At 40.7% G+C, this 17,456-nt stretch overlaps 1 protein-coding gene across 1 annotated transcript in view; it reads right to left on the reverse strand.

Annotated features, from left to right (window-relative positions):
* Positions 1-17,456, reverse strand: part of LOC139478209 (zinc finger protein GLIS3-like) — a 90,611-nt gene that overhangs the window by 40,056 nt on the left and 33,099 nt on the right. The window contains exon 2 of the mRNA XM_071260588.1: positions 10,531-10,874. Coding sequence (XP_071116689.1) covers positions 10,531-10,870 — 340 coding nt within the window. The 5' untranslated portion in view covers positions 10,871-10,874. The remainder of the gene's footprint in view (positions 1-10,530; positions 10,875-17,456) is intronic.

Consider the following 17,456-nt stretch of genomic DNA (forward strand, 5'->3'; position numbering starts at 1 on the left):
TCCATAACCAGAATCTGTCACAACTAGAATCTGTCATGTCCATTACCAGAATCTGTCACGTCCATAGCCAGAATCTGTCACGTCCATAACCAGAATCTGTCACATCCATAACCAGACTCTGTCACAACCAGAATCTGTCACGTCCATTACCAGAATCTGTCACGTCCATAGCCAGAATCTGTCACGTCCATAACCAGAATCTGTCATAACCAGAATCTGTCATGTCCATTACCAGAATCTGTCACGTCCATAACCAGAATCTGTCACGTCCATAACCAGAATCTGTCACGTCCATTACCAGAATCTGTCACATACATAACCAGAATATGTAACGTCCATTACCAGAATCTGTCACGTCCATTACCAGAATCTGTCACGTCCATAACCAGAATCTGTCACATCCATTACCAGAATCTGTCACGTCCATAACCAGAATCTGTCACGTCCATAACCAGAATCTGTCACGTCCATAACCAGAATCTGTCACGTCCATTACCAGAATCTGTCACGTCCATAACCAGAATCTGTCATGTCCATAACCAGAATCTGTCACGTCCATTACCAGAATCTGTCACATACATAACCAGAATATGTAACGTCCATATCCAGAATCTGTCACATACATAACCAGAATATGTAACGTCCATATCCAGAATCTGTCATGTCCATAACCAGAATCTGTCACATCCATAACCAGAATCTGTCACGTCCACGTCCATAACCAGAATCTGTCACGTCCACGTCCATAACCAGAATCTGTCACGTCCATAACCAGAATCTGTCATGTCCATAACCAGAATCTGTCACGTCCATTACCAGAATCTGTCACATACATAACCAGAATCTGTCACTTGTTGCCTGATTAACAAATTGCAGAAAATTGGACGTCATATTGGAAATGTCCATTTATGAGAAACAGGCCAATATGAAATCTCTTCATATCCGACAGTTTTTTCCACAAATCATTATTTAGAACATACAACATATTCTAGAAATCCAGAGTCATCCCGTTGTAGTTATGCTGCTGTGAGGAGGCGGCGGACTATGTCCAGTCTCTTGATGCATTTCTTCTTTCTCACGCCCAAGCCACCATTAAAACTGCCCCCATCCCTACCTGACCACTCGATCCTCTTACAAGCATGGGCTGCTGAAGATCTATTCTAACCAAGATCTTCACGAGTCTTATTCTTACCATAATGTACTGTGAGAAACAATATTTGTTTTGCTTATGACATGCCTTTCATTGTGTGTCAGATTCAACCTGACACCTGGCTATGGACATCCCTCGAGATGTGGAGCCATGATCAAACGTGGTCACATGGTACATTAGAAATAGATTCATAGGCTTGTAAGCTATCAAAGAAAAACAAAAACAGATTTTTTTTATAAAATTCTACCTTTCACCCAGTCCGTTGTGAAAATAACCCTGTGAAACAAAACATTTTTTAACTGGCCTTAGTCAGCATGTTTTGATTTAATGATGCAGTGGAGACATTTAACACAAGTTAGCTACTGATGCTTTTACAGGTAACAGACTCATTTCATATTTAACTAATTCTCATTATAAAATACTTAGTGAATCACCTACGAGTTACGAGGAATTACAGATGATCTGTCCCGAGTGAACGCTGGCTCGCAACTTACAGGATTCATTCACAAGGGACAGGTAATCATTAATTCCGAGTTTCAAGGAGGTTGGTCTATTTATAACTCATTAACATTTTGAGAGAGTAAATGAAGACAAAAATGTACGAAATATCACCCTTACAGAGAATTTTTTCTGGAGGCAGCCCATTGTTCAGATGATTTGGTTGGTTGGTTGTTGGTTTGTTGTTTAACGCCGCACTCAGCAATATTCCAGCTATATGACAGCGGTCTGTAACTAATCAAGTCTGGACCAGACAATCCAGTGATTGATATCATGAGCATGAAGACCTATTCTACCCCGATCTTCAAGGGTCATATGACATAATTTAATCAATCTGTGAAGTCATGAACAATGGATGACACAATATCATATTTTTCTCAACAAAACAGTGTAACGTGATATGGCTTAAACTAACCAATCACACTGAAGATCGCTAAAATGCACATATGCATATATCGAAAAATATTACACACGATCATTCTATCCTTATGGGTACAACAGTAACTGTATAGTTCACCGATCAACAGTTAAATACAGCCAAGCATCACTCAGGAATAGAGACTTGCTGCTCTATCATTATGTGATAGCAAAACAGGTCTTCAGGTGGCAATATGCCTGTTGCAATAACATTAAAAACTGAGCCATTCACAGATGACAAAACAACTTAGTTCATAACTTGTTCAGTGTTTAACAGTGGAGTAGACAACATTTGATTAATGAAGTGCAGACAGACGAGACTCCAATGTGTTTGTAAATGAATAAGCATCACAATTGATACAATATACGAAAGATAACACATGAAGCAGATCGGCCAACTTATCTGTCTGCCACAGAGTGAGAGTACCCTGCCATCTGCCGCTGTAGATATTCTTATAATAAGCGTGTTCTTTCCATGCCCGTAAGCCTTTCCAAGTAAATAAATATATTCTGATGGAATAAAAACCTGTTGTATTTGTGGCTCAGGGGTTGATTTTGTTGCTGCTGGAGAGTTTAAGTAGCTTTCACTGGAGTTTCTCAATCTGATATTTGTCTACTACGAGCAGCTCACAACTCGACAACCGCACTAGACGTAAGTGATGGAGCAAGTGAGTGTTACAACAATGCTGTTCCTTTTCATATTAAATGATTCCCGTGAAGATTCCGGGTTAGAATAGGTCTTCAGTAACCCATGCTTGTCGTAAGAGGCGACTAACAGGATTGGGTGGTCAGGCTCACTGACTTGGTTGATGCATGTCATTGTATCCCTATTGTGTTGATAGATGTTCATGATATCAATCACTGGATTGTCTGGTCATGACTCGATTATTTACAGACTGACTGCTGCGATAGAGCTGGAATATTGCTGAATATGGCGTAAAACAACAAAAACAAAATCATAAAAAATTATGCCATTTTGTTATTTTTCAGTCAGCTCTATACATAACTACATCAAATTATTAGCAATAACAAAACACATAATCATCATAGATAGTATAACCAAGCAGAAATGGCCACTGGAATAGCCAATTTCAGAAATAGGAACTTATTATATGGGTCTGCTTTGAGTTTGCTGAACAAAGCTTCAGTTAAAATTCTTCAAAATGGACACAGGTTACAATCACAAATAGAATTTCTGGTAAATTCACCTGGTATAAGTCAATTTGCATAAATCATTCGTTCATTTGGATATGCCTTGAAAAGCCTACTTCAAAATTTTCTACGACCTCCTTAAGTTCAACAGAAGATAGCTTTGATCTCTGCTTACATCGACAGACATGTTATTACGGGGTCTTGTTTTATTGTGTACAAGTGTTTGTGTAGGTAGACTATCCAACTGACACACTGGAACAACGCAACAAAGGAGCAGTTACAATAACAAAACACATGAGTGACTGTAACAGATGAAATCCTGCACAACTAATGACAAAGGTTCCTCGAGAAATACGCCTTTCATCATGTTCATTCAACACTCATAAAGAACAGACTATAACTGGTCACAGTCACTGGGTAGATGATATATGCATTGTTTATATCTCTATGTAAGCACCTGCGTGACAGTTTTCCCCGTACTATGAGTGCGTAGAAAGAGGGGCAGTTAATAAAAGAAGCACCTGTATTCCTTAAGTATTATCGATATACTGTCCCCTACGTCTCAATCACATCATAAATAAAACCGACAGGCTTAAAACGCTAACTATCTTACTGCGTATGTGAACTGAAAAGCAAGTCTATAGGTAGAGTCAGGTATTTTGTTGCTCTTTGTCATACCGGGAGCAGGTCAGAGCCTGCCAGGTGGAGCTGACTGTCACAACAGATAATCTTTCACGTTTAATGCTCCGACCCGTTAAGTTCATAATCCTAGTGTGTGAGGACACTTGTGTGTGGAGACAAGATAATGAGAGCTTCCGAGACGAACATCCACTGCCTCTACAGCCAGTCATTACCAGCAATACCTGATGGCTTATAGTGTATAACTTGGTAGCAGTGTCAGTGCCATACGGTATATAACACCTGATGGATGACATAAAAGAACACTGTAGCAATCAATATGAGTGCTATACAGCATATAACACCTGATCATGACATTAAAGTGAGTGAATTAGTGAGTATGTATGGTTTTATGCCGTTTGTAGCAATATTCCAGGAATATCACGGCGGGTGACACCAGAAATGGGCTTCACACATTGTACCCATGTGGGGAATCAAACCTGGGTCTTCGACGTGAGGAGCGAACGCTTTAACCACTAGGCAACCCGACCGCCCCCATGACATTAAAGAACACTGTAGCAAGCAATGTGAGTGCTTTACAGTATATTATACCTGATGGATGACATTAAGAACACTGTAGCAAGCAATGTCAGTGCTATATAATATATATACACACCAAGAAGCTTTACATTTAACAATGCTGTAGCAATATCAGTACCATATAGTACACAGGGGAGTTCAAATGCCAAAATTACCTACTTGCCCTGGGACAATAGACTAACATCTAGTCTCTGAATAAACATATTTTACAGAAAAAAACCACAGTTGTTAAATTATAGTTATAAAATATAATAAAAAGAAGCTGGGAGACTTTCTTCATGCTCTGATACTGCAGAAATCTATACCTGCCAAATATTATAGACTTGCATGGGCTATTGGATATACAGTAAGTACGGTTATAACGAACTTAAAGGGACTACTAATTTTAGTTCGTTATAACCGTAGTTCGTTATAAGCACATATATACAGCATAACTACAGCAATTAGTCAGGACCAAAAAAGTAAGTTTGTTATATATCCGTAAGTGCGTTATAAGCGTGTTTGTTATAACCGTAGTTTACTGTATTTGTTTCAGGGTCTATATGACAGACTACAAGGGCATGTTAACTTAAAAGATCTACTTGCTCAGCCTGATTTTCAACTTCCCTCCTAAATCAGCGAAAAGAAGAAAACTTCAATTTTAACAACAAAACATTATTAACTGATGCAACTGGTATTGGGAGATATGCAGAATAGAAAAAAAGTGATCTCCAAGCTACAAGTGTCGTAAGCATATATTAAGTATGAGAGTTAAAGGGAAACACCACTCCTAAGACCGCTGTGTGGAACTGAGGCACCTATTGTACAGCATACAATACGGCAGCAGTGTTTGTGCTCAAAGTTGGGACTATTATGCAAATTAACTCTACAACAAGTCAACCCTAATATAATACTCATGCAGCCCAAATATATTTTTCTGATGCACTGAGGAAACATTTGTCCTTATGATGAATAAATAAATTGAATGCCTACACCTTCCGTTCAAGCCATCCCGAAGTTGGGGATACAAACTTGAAAACGCTTGATGCTGAAGACGGATGCCTTATCATTGGTCCTAAACATCAACTGGCCCTTCAAGCAAGTAGAGATGAATAAGACTCCTATTTCTCGTTGAGGAAAAGTGATATCAAAAACATTCATGAAATTATCCACAGCCTCTTTACATTACACCTAAAGAGAAGTTAATGTTACATTATGCAAGTCTCCTGAACAACCTGCAGAGTTCTTGTTCAGAGATGTCAGCCTCACAGACACCTAGTGTCAGACTCATTCCTGCTCCTCGTGCACATGCCCTCCTAAAAATAAGACTCAGAGTCTTGAAAGTTGTTACAAAATGAAAGCGCACCCTCGAAACCAACATCAAAGTCAAGTCCATCAACTAGAAATTGTGTAATGCTCGTGTGTGTTTTCTTCATCAAGTGTTAACAGAGGATCTGTGTAACGGACAAAAAGTGGCTCAGTCAGAAATAGGCAGGTTTGGTCTTGGCACTGGTTTCAGTGGGAGCCAGGTGGATCAGTCATGCACGAAGGAGGTGCTGCTGTTACAGTCAGCGTCGGGAGGAGAGGTGCCGAGCCTGCAACTAAGCAGTGCTGTTGTCTGTATTTAACTTTCATCTCACCTGTTAACGACCTATCACAACAATACTGGCTGCATAAATTTCACAGCTGGTAGTTTTCCTACCATGTCTGCTGGCCTCATCACAGATTGGACACATACAAACATGTTTTATATGACACGATAGATAAACTATTAACTTTGTAAGAAGCAGAAATGATATTTATTACAAGCTGTGATCTATAGCAGGGAGTGATAGAGCATTCCAAGAACCATTTCAATGCGATAAATCCAGAAACCCTATACCTGAGAGAAGGATTAAGCAATATCATATTTGTTGATTTAATGAGCTGTTTGTAGGAAAAGACATGTTGTGAAACTTTTGATATGGAAACGTTCCTGTTGCATGAGTATATAATGCTTCAAGAAGAACAACAAAAATCTCTACCAAGAACATCACCAAAAAAAAAATTAAACTTAAAACCTTTCTGGATGAGGGCTTGATTTTCTTTGTCATTTGCAAGTTTCTAACAGTTGCACTACAGAGATTTGTTTGTTTGTTTGTTGTTTAATGCCGCATTCAGCAATATTCCAGCTATATGATAGCAGTCTGAAAATAATCAAGTCTGGACCAGACAATCCATTGATTGACATCATGAGCATCGATCCACACAATTGGGATGCGATGACATGCATCAACCAAGTCAGCGAGCCTGACCACCCCATCCCGTTTGAGTCGCCTTATACGGCAAGCATGGGTTGCTAAAGGCCTATTCTACCCCGGACCTTCACGGGTCTACAGAGATGGTGGTGGGGTAGCCTAGCATTTGAGCGTTCGCTAGTCATGCCGAAGACCCAGGTTTGATTCCAAACATGGGTACAATGTGTGAAGCCCATTAATGGTGTCCCTCACTGTGATATTGCTAGAACATTGGTAAAGTGGCGTAAAAACATACTCACTCACTCACTCACTACAGCGGTATAATTAAACATGGTTTGGTCTATGGAATGAACAAGGAAATTGAAACAAACTAAAACGGAAAATAATTAAATGTTTTTATTATTTTCTCTCTATTTGATGGTTTGGTCACAATATAATTGTTTGTTGTTTAATGCCTCACTCATAAATATTTTTGCCAAATGATGTTGGCCTGCTAATAAGTGATTCTGGTCCAGAAAACCAGTGACTATTATGAGAAATGTCCCACACAATAGGTGAATGATATAAAACAATCAACTAATTGTCTTAACATGACGTCCCAGTCCATTTAGCAACCTCTTATGACAAGCATGGGATAATTGCTGATGACCTATTCTAACCTGGAACACCCACAGGGGCTATACATAACTGACCAAATGCTTCCTCTTGTCTCCTGCAACTGCAGCGAGAACAAAGACTACTCTTATGAATGTGACAACTTCCTTTCCTTTTAACAGTTTTTCATCTATTTCTGCAGCTTTCTCAACCAACCCATACAATGTTAAGCTACCAACTAAAGTACAACATATTCAGGTACACACATTCTTGTTATTCTTACTTTTACTTCAACCTTCCCAAAGTGACTTGCAAAAATGTTTGTTTGTTTGTGTGTTTGTTTGTTGTTGAATGCCGCACTCAGCAATGTTCCAGCTATATGCCGGCTGTCTGTAAATAATCAAGTCTGGATCAGACAATTAAGTGATTGACATGAGCATTGATCCACGCAATTGGGATACAATGACATGCATCAACCAAGTCAGTGAGCCTGACCACCCGATCCCGTTACCGGGTAGTCGCCTCTTATGACAAGCATACTTGCCTTTTACAAGAAGCATGGGTTGCTGAAGACCTATTCTACCCCGGATCTTCACGGGTTAAAATGTAACCAAGTACATTAATAAAAGAACTGCTTAAATTGTATACTTCATCAACAGTATGTATGGGTAGATTATTACAGCATGGTCAACTGAACATAACATGCGAGTGAGTGAGTATGGTTTTACGCCGCTTTTAGCAATATTCCAGCAATATCACAGCAGGGGACACCAGAAATGGGCTCCACTCATTGTACCCATGTCGGGAGTCGACCCCGGGTCTTCGCCGTGACGAGCAAATGCTTTAACCACTAGGCTACCCGACCGCCCAAAACATAAAAAGAAGTAAAAATATTGGATAGTTTTGATTTTTCTAAAACTGAATACTTGATCAAATTTGACAGTGGTTATTGTTGTTGTACCCATTAGAAACATATTTATTACCATTATTAGAATGAACCAGAGCAGTTCCCTCACTTCTACTGATCAGATATGTGAGGCTTTGTTCAGTTTATATTAAAATTTAAGTCACGTTAGCTCCTGTGAGGAAAATCGTCATGACTCTAATCTTCGATTACTACTCAACTCAAATAACATTCTGGTTGGACTTTACACTTACGGCTTCTTTATCAGGGAGCGGGGCATTTCTGTTCTATCTTTGTCTTGTGAATGGGTTTCAAATGTTGATTCATGTTTGACCCATGGCAAAGGTTATGGACATCAAATCTAATCATTGGTAAGTAGTGAGTGCATTTCAACTCTGTAGTCAGCAATATAACAGTTGTAAAACAGCAATATCACAGTTGTACAACAGCAATATCATAGCCTTATCACAGTTGTAAAACAGCAATATCACAGTTATACAAACAGCAATATCATAGCCTTATCACAGTTGTCGTATAACAGCAGTATCACAGCTACTCAACAGCTGTATAACAGCAATATCACAGCCTTATCACAGTTGTAAAACAGCAATATCACAGTTATACAAACAGCAATATCATAGCCTTATCACAGTCGTATAACAGCAGTATCACAGATATTCAATAGTTGTATAACAGCAGTATCACAGCTATTCAATAGTTGTATAACAGCTATATCACAGCTGTATCACAGCCTTATCACAGCAATATCACCACCTTATCACAGTTGTATCACAGCCATATAACAGTTGTATCACAGTCATATCCCCATGTTGTACCCTACATTCCATGTCATGAAATATTGTTAGGATGTGAATTTCATAAAAACGAAATCGTTCTTAAAACCAGTTCAACATGATCCTATCCAGTTCAGCATCATATCTGCAATTAACCAGTGAATCAATATCTCATAAAATCTGCACAATGTAAGCAAAGAAAAAAGTCACATTTAAGACTTTTCCCCAAACAAAATGTTGACACAAAAACGCCTTAAAGCTTAGATGCACTCTAAACACATCTGTAATTGCATGAACATTGGTCTGAGGAGCTATTAAATCTTGTTGCTTCTAGAAGTATTGTTTAGTTTACATTTCAGGCCTCCATCAGCCATGAGACTGAAATAATGAATGGGCAACTCCGCAGCATGAATGGCTACCATCGGATACAATCAATACCCCTCCTGTATTGATCCCAGTTAACCACACAGGGAAAACACAGGTTCTTTCACAGCTCAAATGGCTGTTAGACGAAAATGACTATTATTAAGTTCATCATTATTCAATTTTGTAGAATTAAAACACTTGTATCGATCTCCTTCATAGTACATATGGAAGAGTGTGTAAGGCAAGTGTAAATACTGAAAGTGGTGGGATAGTTGTAAATACAGATACAGTAAATACAGTTTTAGGAAAGTAGTATACACAGATGACATTGAACATGAGTAGTAGAATGGCAGCATGTACAGGTAAGTTTTGTTTGTTTGTTTGTTTGTTGTTTAACGCCGCACTCAGCAATATTCCAGCTATATGAGGGCGGTCTGTAAATAATCGAGTCTGGACCAGACAATCCAGTGATTGACATCATGAGCATTGATCCACGCAATTGGGATACGATGACATGCATCAACCAAGTCAGTGAGCCTGACCACGCGATCCCGTTAGTCGCCTCTTATGACAAGCATAGTCACCTTTTACGGCAAGCATGGGTTACTGAAGACCTATTCTACCCAGGATCTTCATGGGTCTGTACAGGTTAGTGGTAGAATCAGCTTTCTATTGGCTGTACATTCTGCAGAATGTAGACATTAACAAATCCTTTCTTCTAATGACCTAACTATCAAAGTGTGAATAGATTGCAGAACAATGATCTATGTCTAAAATCCACCAAAAGTATTGGTAGTAAGTCATTTGAGCAAAATGTCAGAACAATTTTGGATGGTTAGGTAATTAGTACTAGTATTGGGTGACAGTTGAATGACTTATATCCCCCTGATGATGAGTGAGTGAATATGGTTTTACGCCGCTTTTAGCAATATTCCAGCAATATCACGGCAGGGGACACCAGAAATGGGCTTCACACATTGTACCCATGTCGGGAATCGAACCCGGGTCTTTGGCGTGACGAGCGAACGCTTTAACCACTAGGCTACCTGACCGCCCCCTGATGATGAAGGAGGTTCCAACTGGTTCTCCGATCGCCTCAGTCACCTTGAGTCTTTCATGACACACATTTTGACAATTTGTACCAATATTGGGGTCCTCTTGACCTGCCTTCATTACATATCCACCACATCTGTGTAGGATAACGAGAAAGTATTAGCTCACCTGATTTGTGGGACCTGTTGAAGGTGCCACTGTGGCTGACTGAATGGCCGTGCTGGGTCCCGTTTGTGCGTGGCGTAGGAAATATTGACTTCTGTTCAAATCCATTTTGGCGAGGTGTGGGTTTACCTGCATTCACTAAAGAGCGTGAGGAGCTGAGGGCAGGAAAATGTAGTCCCTTTTCACCAGCGCGTGTGTTTGTTTGTGGCGGGCCCGGTGTGTTGCATGCTGGGGGAACTGGAGTCTCTGATTGGATACGGAGTGTAGGGATGTCCATGCGGTTGCCCTTGCTAGTCGGCGGTCCATTCTGGCTGCTCGGATTTCTCGAGTTTTGTCCATTCATTCTCCTGAAACACAACACAGGTAAGTTGTACAAGAGACATAATGCAAATGGAACACAGGTAAGTTGTACAAGAGACGTACTGCAAATGAAACACAGGTAAGTTGTACAAGAGGCTAATGAACATACAACACAGGTAAGTTGTACAAGAGGCTTAATGAACATACAACACAGGTAAGTTGTACAAGAGGCTTAATGAACATACAACACAGGTAAGTTGTACACGAGGCTTAATGAACATACAACACAGGTAAGTTGTACACGAGGCTTAATGAACATACAACACAGGTAAGTTGTACACGGGGCTTAATGCACATACAACACAGGTAAGTTGTACACGAGGCTTAATGAACATACAACACAGGTAAGTTGTACACGAGGCTTAATGAACATACAACACAGGTAAGTTGTACACGATGCTTAATGAACATACAACACAGGTAAGTTGTACACAAGGCTTAATGAACATACAACACAGGTAAGTTGTACACGAGGCTTAATGCACATACAACACAGGTAAGTTGTAAACGAGGCTTAATGAACATACAACACAGGTAAGTTGTACATGAGGCTTAATGCACATACAACACAGGTAAGTTGTACACGAGGCTTAATGCACATACAACACAGGTAAGTTGTACACGAGGCTTAATGCACATACAACACAGGTAAGTTGTACATGAGGCTTAATGAACATACAACACAGGTAAGTTGTACAAGAGGCTTAATGCACATACAACACAGGTTAGTTGACAAGAGGCTAATGAACATACAACACAGGTAAGTTGTAGAACAGGCTTAATGCACATACAACACAGGTAAGTTGTACAAGAGGCTTAATGCACATACAACACAGGTAAGTTGTACTAGAGACGCACTGCACATACAACACAGGTAAGTTGTACAAGAGGCTTAATGCACATACAACAAAGGTAAGTTGTACTAGAGACGCACTGCACATACAACACAGGTAAGTTGTACTAGAGACGCACTGCACATACAACACAGGTAAGTTGTACTAGAGACGCACTGCACATACAACACAGGTAAGTTGTACTGGAGACGCACTGCACATACAACACAGGTAGGAGGGGTTGCCAGCTACCTGGCTCTGATGATGCATACATGGAGATGTCTGTTTATATTTATCCTGTTTAGACTTTCATTGTAATAAAAGAATGGTTTGTCATAAGAAGTCATTTTGAATATTGTAATTGACTTGATTAATAAACACCCCAATTTTCATCACCCTGAAGTACAATAATTATGTATTATGAGTCCCACACACTAACTAAAATGTTGTATTTCCAAATGACAACATGATTTCTGAAAAAAACACTTCTAATGTCTAATAATAACAGATTTCTTTGTTTTAATGATGCTATCAGGTGGTCCAATGGTTGAAGGCACCAATGAGTATCCACTGGCCATGGGTTTTATTCACATTTTTGCCCGATGTCTTCTTGGTCTTTGCAGCATCAAAATGGTACACATCTATCCTTCACCTGTGCCACTTTTGGCTCTCCTCCCCAATTAAGCTAAGAAGCCATGACATAACCATAATTCTGCACATCAATAAAACCCAACTCACTAACTCCATGTTGGATTACTTCATGGCTGCCTCTGTCATCTGGACTAAGTGCTGCCACAACACAGACCTCTCTCACGGTGTACCCTAAACCACCTGGTCTGACCCTGCCAGTGTAATGCAGGTAACATCTTAAACATTTGTATAAACACCTCAATCATGGCTAGTAGTAAAGGCAAACTAGGCCAACTGCCCTGTTGCCAATGCACAAGTGGTGATAAAGAAATTTGACTGAATTGGATCTTGAGCTCATGGTGACCTGGTTATTAATCAATGTTTGACATTCAGTATTTAGGGAACAGTTAGGACTTAAGATAGATCACAGGCCCTACTGCCATAGTTTGATAGCACACATCTAGGACAGGGTGCCCACTTGTATTTGGCATGACTAGTCCCATATAGAGAACACTAGGACCCAATTGGCGTTCATATTGTACTGGATGACAGTCACCTCCAGTAGAACATTAGGGCCCAATTGGTGTTCATATTGTCAGATGACAGTCACCTCCAGTGGAACATTAGGGCCCAATTGGTGTTCATATTGTGACAGATGACAGTCACCTCCAGAGGAACACTAGGACCCAATTGGTGTTCATATTGTCAGATGACAGTCACCTCCAGTAGAACATTAGGGCCCAATTGGTGTTCATATTGTCAGATGACAGTCACCTCCAGTAGAACATTAGGGCCCAATTGGTGTTCATATTGTCAGATGACAGTCACCTCCAGAAGAACACTAGGACCCAATTGGTGTTCATATTGTGACAGATGACAGTCACCTCCAGTAGGACACTAGGGCCCAATTGGTGTTCATATTGTGATGGATGACAGTCACCTCCAGTAGGACACTAGTGCCCAATTGGTGTTCATATTGTCAGATGACAGTCACCTCCAGTAGGACAATAGGACCCAATTGGTGTTCATATTGTCAGATGACAGTCACCTCCAGTAGGACAATAGGACCCAATTGGTGTTCATATTGTCAGATGACAGTCACCTCCAGAAGAACACTAGTGCCCAATTGGTGTTCATATTGTGACAGATGACAGTCACCTCCAGTAGGACAGTAGTGCCCAATTGGTGTTCATATTGTGATGGATGACAGTCACCTCCAGTAGGACACTAGGACCCAATTGGTGTTCATATTGTGACAGATGACAGTCACCTCCAGTAGGACACTAGTGCCCAATTGGTGTTCATATTGTCAGATGACAGTCACCTCCAGTAGGACACTAGTGCCCAATTGGTGTTCATATTGTGATGGATGACAGTCACCTCCAGAGGAACACTAGGACCCAATTGGTGTTCATATTGTGATGGATGACAGTCACCTCCAGTAGGACACAAGTGCCCAATTGGTGTTCATATTGTCAGATGACAGTCACCTCCAGTAGGACACTAGTGCCCAATTGGTGTTCATATTGTGATGGATGACAGTCACCTCCAGTAGGACACTAGGGCCCAATTGGTGTTCATATTGTGATGGATGACAGTCACCTCCAGTAGGACACTAGGACCCAATTGGTGTTCATATTGTCAGATGACAGTCACCTCCAGTAGGACACTAGTGCCCAATTGGTGTTCATATTGTGACAGATGACAGTCACCTCCAGTAGGACACTAGTGCCCAATTGGTGTTCATATAGTCAGATGACAGTCACCTCCAGTAGGACACTAGTGCCCAATTGGTGTTCATATTGTCAGATGACAGTCACCTCCAGTAGGACACTAGTGCCCAATTGGTGTTCATATTGTGATGGATGACAGTCACCTCCAGTAGGACAATAGGACCCAATTGGTGTTCATATTGTCAGATGACAGTCACCTCCAGTAGGACACTAGGGCCCAATTGTTGTTCATATTGTGATGGATGACAGTCACCTCCAGTAGGACACTAGTGCCCAATTGGTGTTCATATTGTGACAGATGACAGTCACCTCCAGTAGGACACTAGTGCCCAATTGGTGTTCATATTGTGATGGATGACAGTCACCTCCAGTAGGACACTAGGGCCCAATTGGTGTTCATATTGTCAGATAACAGTCACCTCCAGTGGAACATTAGGGCCCAATTGGTGTTCATATTGTGATGGATGACAGTCACCTCCAGTAGGACATTAGTGCCCAATTGGTGTTCATATTGTCAGATGACAGTCACCTCCAGAAGAACACTAGGACCCAATTGGTGTTCATATTGTCAGATGACAGTCACCTCCAGTAGGACATTAGGGCCCAATTGGTGTTCATATTGTGATGGATGACAGTCACCTCCAGTAGGACACTAGTGCCCAGTTGGTGTTCATATTGTGATGGATGACAGTCACCTCCAGTAGGACACTAGGACCCAATTGGTGTTCATATTGTCAGATGACAGTCACCTCCAGTAGGACACTAGTGCCCAATTGGTGTTCATATTGTGATGGATGACAGTCACCTCCAGTAGGACACTAGGACCCAATTGGTGTTCATATTGTCAGATAACAGTCACCTCCAGTAGGACATTAGGGCCCAATTGGTGTTCATATTGTGATGGATGACAGTCACCTCCAGTAGGACACTAGGGCCCAATTGGTGTTCATATTGTAATGGATGACAGTCACCTCCAGTAGAACATTAGGGCCCAATTGGTGTTCATATTGTCAGATGACAGTCACCTCCAGTAGGACACTAGTGCCCAATTGGTGTTCATATTGTGATGGATGACAGTCACCTCCAGTAGGACACTAGGGCCCAATTGGTGTTCATATTGTCAGATGACAGTCACCTCCAGTAGGACACAATACCCCAATTGGTGTTCATATTGTGATGGATGACAGTCACCTCCAGTAGGACACTAGGGCCCAATTGGCGTTCATATTGTACTGGATTACAGTCACCTCCAGTAGAACATTAGGGCCCAATTGGTGTTCATATTGTCAGATAACAGTCACCTCCAGAAGAACACTAGGACCCAATTGGTGTTCATATTGTCAGATGACAGTCACCTCCAGTAGAACATTAGGGCCCAATTGGTGTTCATATTGTCAGATGACAGTCACCTCCAGTAGGACACTAGGGCCCAATTGGTGTTCATATTGTGACAGATAACAGTCACCTCCAGTAGAACATTAGGGCCGAATTGGTGTTCATATTGTCAGATAACAGTCACCTCCAGTAGGACACTAGGACCCAATTGGTGTTCATATTGTCAGATAACAGTCACCTCCAGTAGAACATTAGGGCCCAATTGGTGTTCATATTGTCAGATAACAGTCACCTCCAGTAGGACACTAGGACCCAATTGGTGTTCAAATTGTCAGATAACAGTCACCTCCAGTAGAACATTAGGGCCCAATTGGTGTTCATATTGTCAGATGACAGTCACCTCCAGTAGAACATTAGGGCCCAATTGGTGTTCATATTGTCAGATGACAGTCACCTCAAGTGGAACATTAGGGCCCAATTGTTGTTCATATTGTGATGGATAACAGTCACCTCCAGTAGGACATTAGGGCCCAATTGGTGTTCATATTGTCAGATAACAGTCACCTCCAGTAGCACACTAGGACCCAATTGGTGTTCATATTGTCAGATGACAGTCACCTCCAGTAGAACATTAGGGCCCAACTGGTGTTCATATTGTGACAGATGACAGTCACCTCCAGTAGGACACTAGGGCTGAAGTGTTGGTGTTCACATGACAGAGCTCCAAGGTCCCAGTCTATGTTAAAGTATACTGGTTACGGTATACATGGGTTAGGGTGGCTGTATAATGTCCGCCTGGGACACTAGCACCAAAAAGCATCAAGTCAAGCTTAATGTTTGGACTCTTCCACCAATCAGTATCTAGGACAAAGTAAATATAGGGCACCTGCTGCCACAACCTGGTTCATGGACAGCCGGGGGCACCTGCTGGAGACTTCCACCACTTATTTCCTCTGAGGAGAGGGTATTGATCTCCCCATCCACTATGATCAATTTGATAATGTCAGATATTAATTGATTCCTTCTGAAGGCGAGGAAAATCATATTATCTCAAGTTCACTTTAAAGGTCAAGAAGCTTGCACTCAAAATGTAATCATATAAAGTTAATATTTCTTTATTTTCAGAAAGCTGAATGACTTATGCAGGCAGAATCAAATGAATGACATTTTGGCCAAAGGTGTAGATCAAGAGATTCTTCGTCCTTTGGGTTGCAGCTAGGTGCAGACATGTTTGACCTAGTTAACAATCTGTGCTCAAGTAAACTAATTGCTGACACATTCTAACAAACAGCATGAAATATCTACATTACCCAATCCTGTTGGAAACTTTTAAATATCTTCAGCCTGCAACATTAATATATCCTTTGTCAATATAAACAATACTTACATGTACTGTCAACAACATTTGCATGTCCTTTAAGACATTCACATGTTGGATGATTGGTTTGTTTGTTGTTTTACGCCGCACTCAGCAATATTCCAGCTATATGATGGCGGTCTGTAAATAATGGACCAGACAATCCAGTGATTGACATCATGAGCATCTATCCACGCAATCAGGATTGATGACATGCTTCAACAAGTCAGCTAGCCTGACTACCTTATTCCGTTAGTCGCCTCTTACGACAAGAAATAGTTTTGTTAGAAAGTATTGAATGGGTTTTGAGTTATGCTCCAGAAACAAACACTACCCAATAGAACCTAAGTCCAACTTGTTGCAATGGAAACGTAAAAAATAAAAATTTATAAAACTCCTAAATAGCAAAAGGCACCAGTTCAGTATGTGCCTAGTAGACAAGCAAAGTTTTATAAGAAATTATTTAACAGTTTTTGAGTTATGCTCCGGAAACGAACACCACCCTTATAGAACCTAAGTCCAACTTGTTGCCATGGAAACGTAAAATATAAATATTTATAAAACTCCTAAATAGCAAAAGGCACCAGTTCAGTATGTGTTAACGTAAGTCCAACTTGTTGCCATGGAAACGTAAAAAATAAAAATTGATAAAAATCCTAAATAGCAAAAGGCACCAGTTCA

The sequence above is a fragment of the Haliotis cracherodii genome, unplaced genomic scaffold (assembly GCF_022045235.1).
Source record: "Haliotis cracherodii isolate W230 unplaced genomic scaffold, xgHalCrac1.p SCAF_4, whole genome shotgun sequence".
Classification (NCBI taxonomy): Eukaryota; Metazoa; Mollusca; class Gastropoda; order Lepetellida; family Haliotidae; genus Haliotis; species Haliotis cracherodii.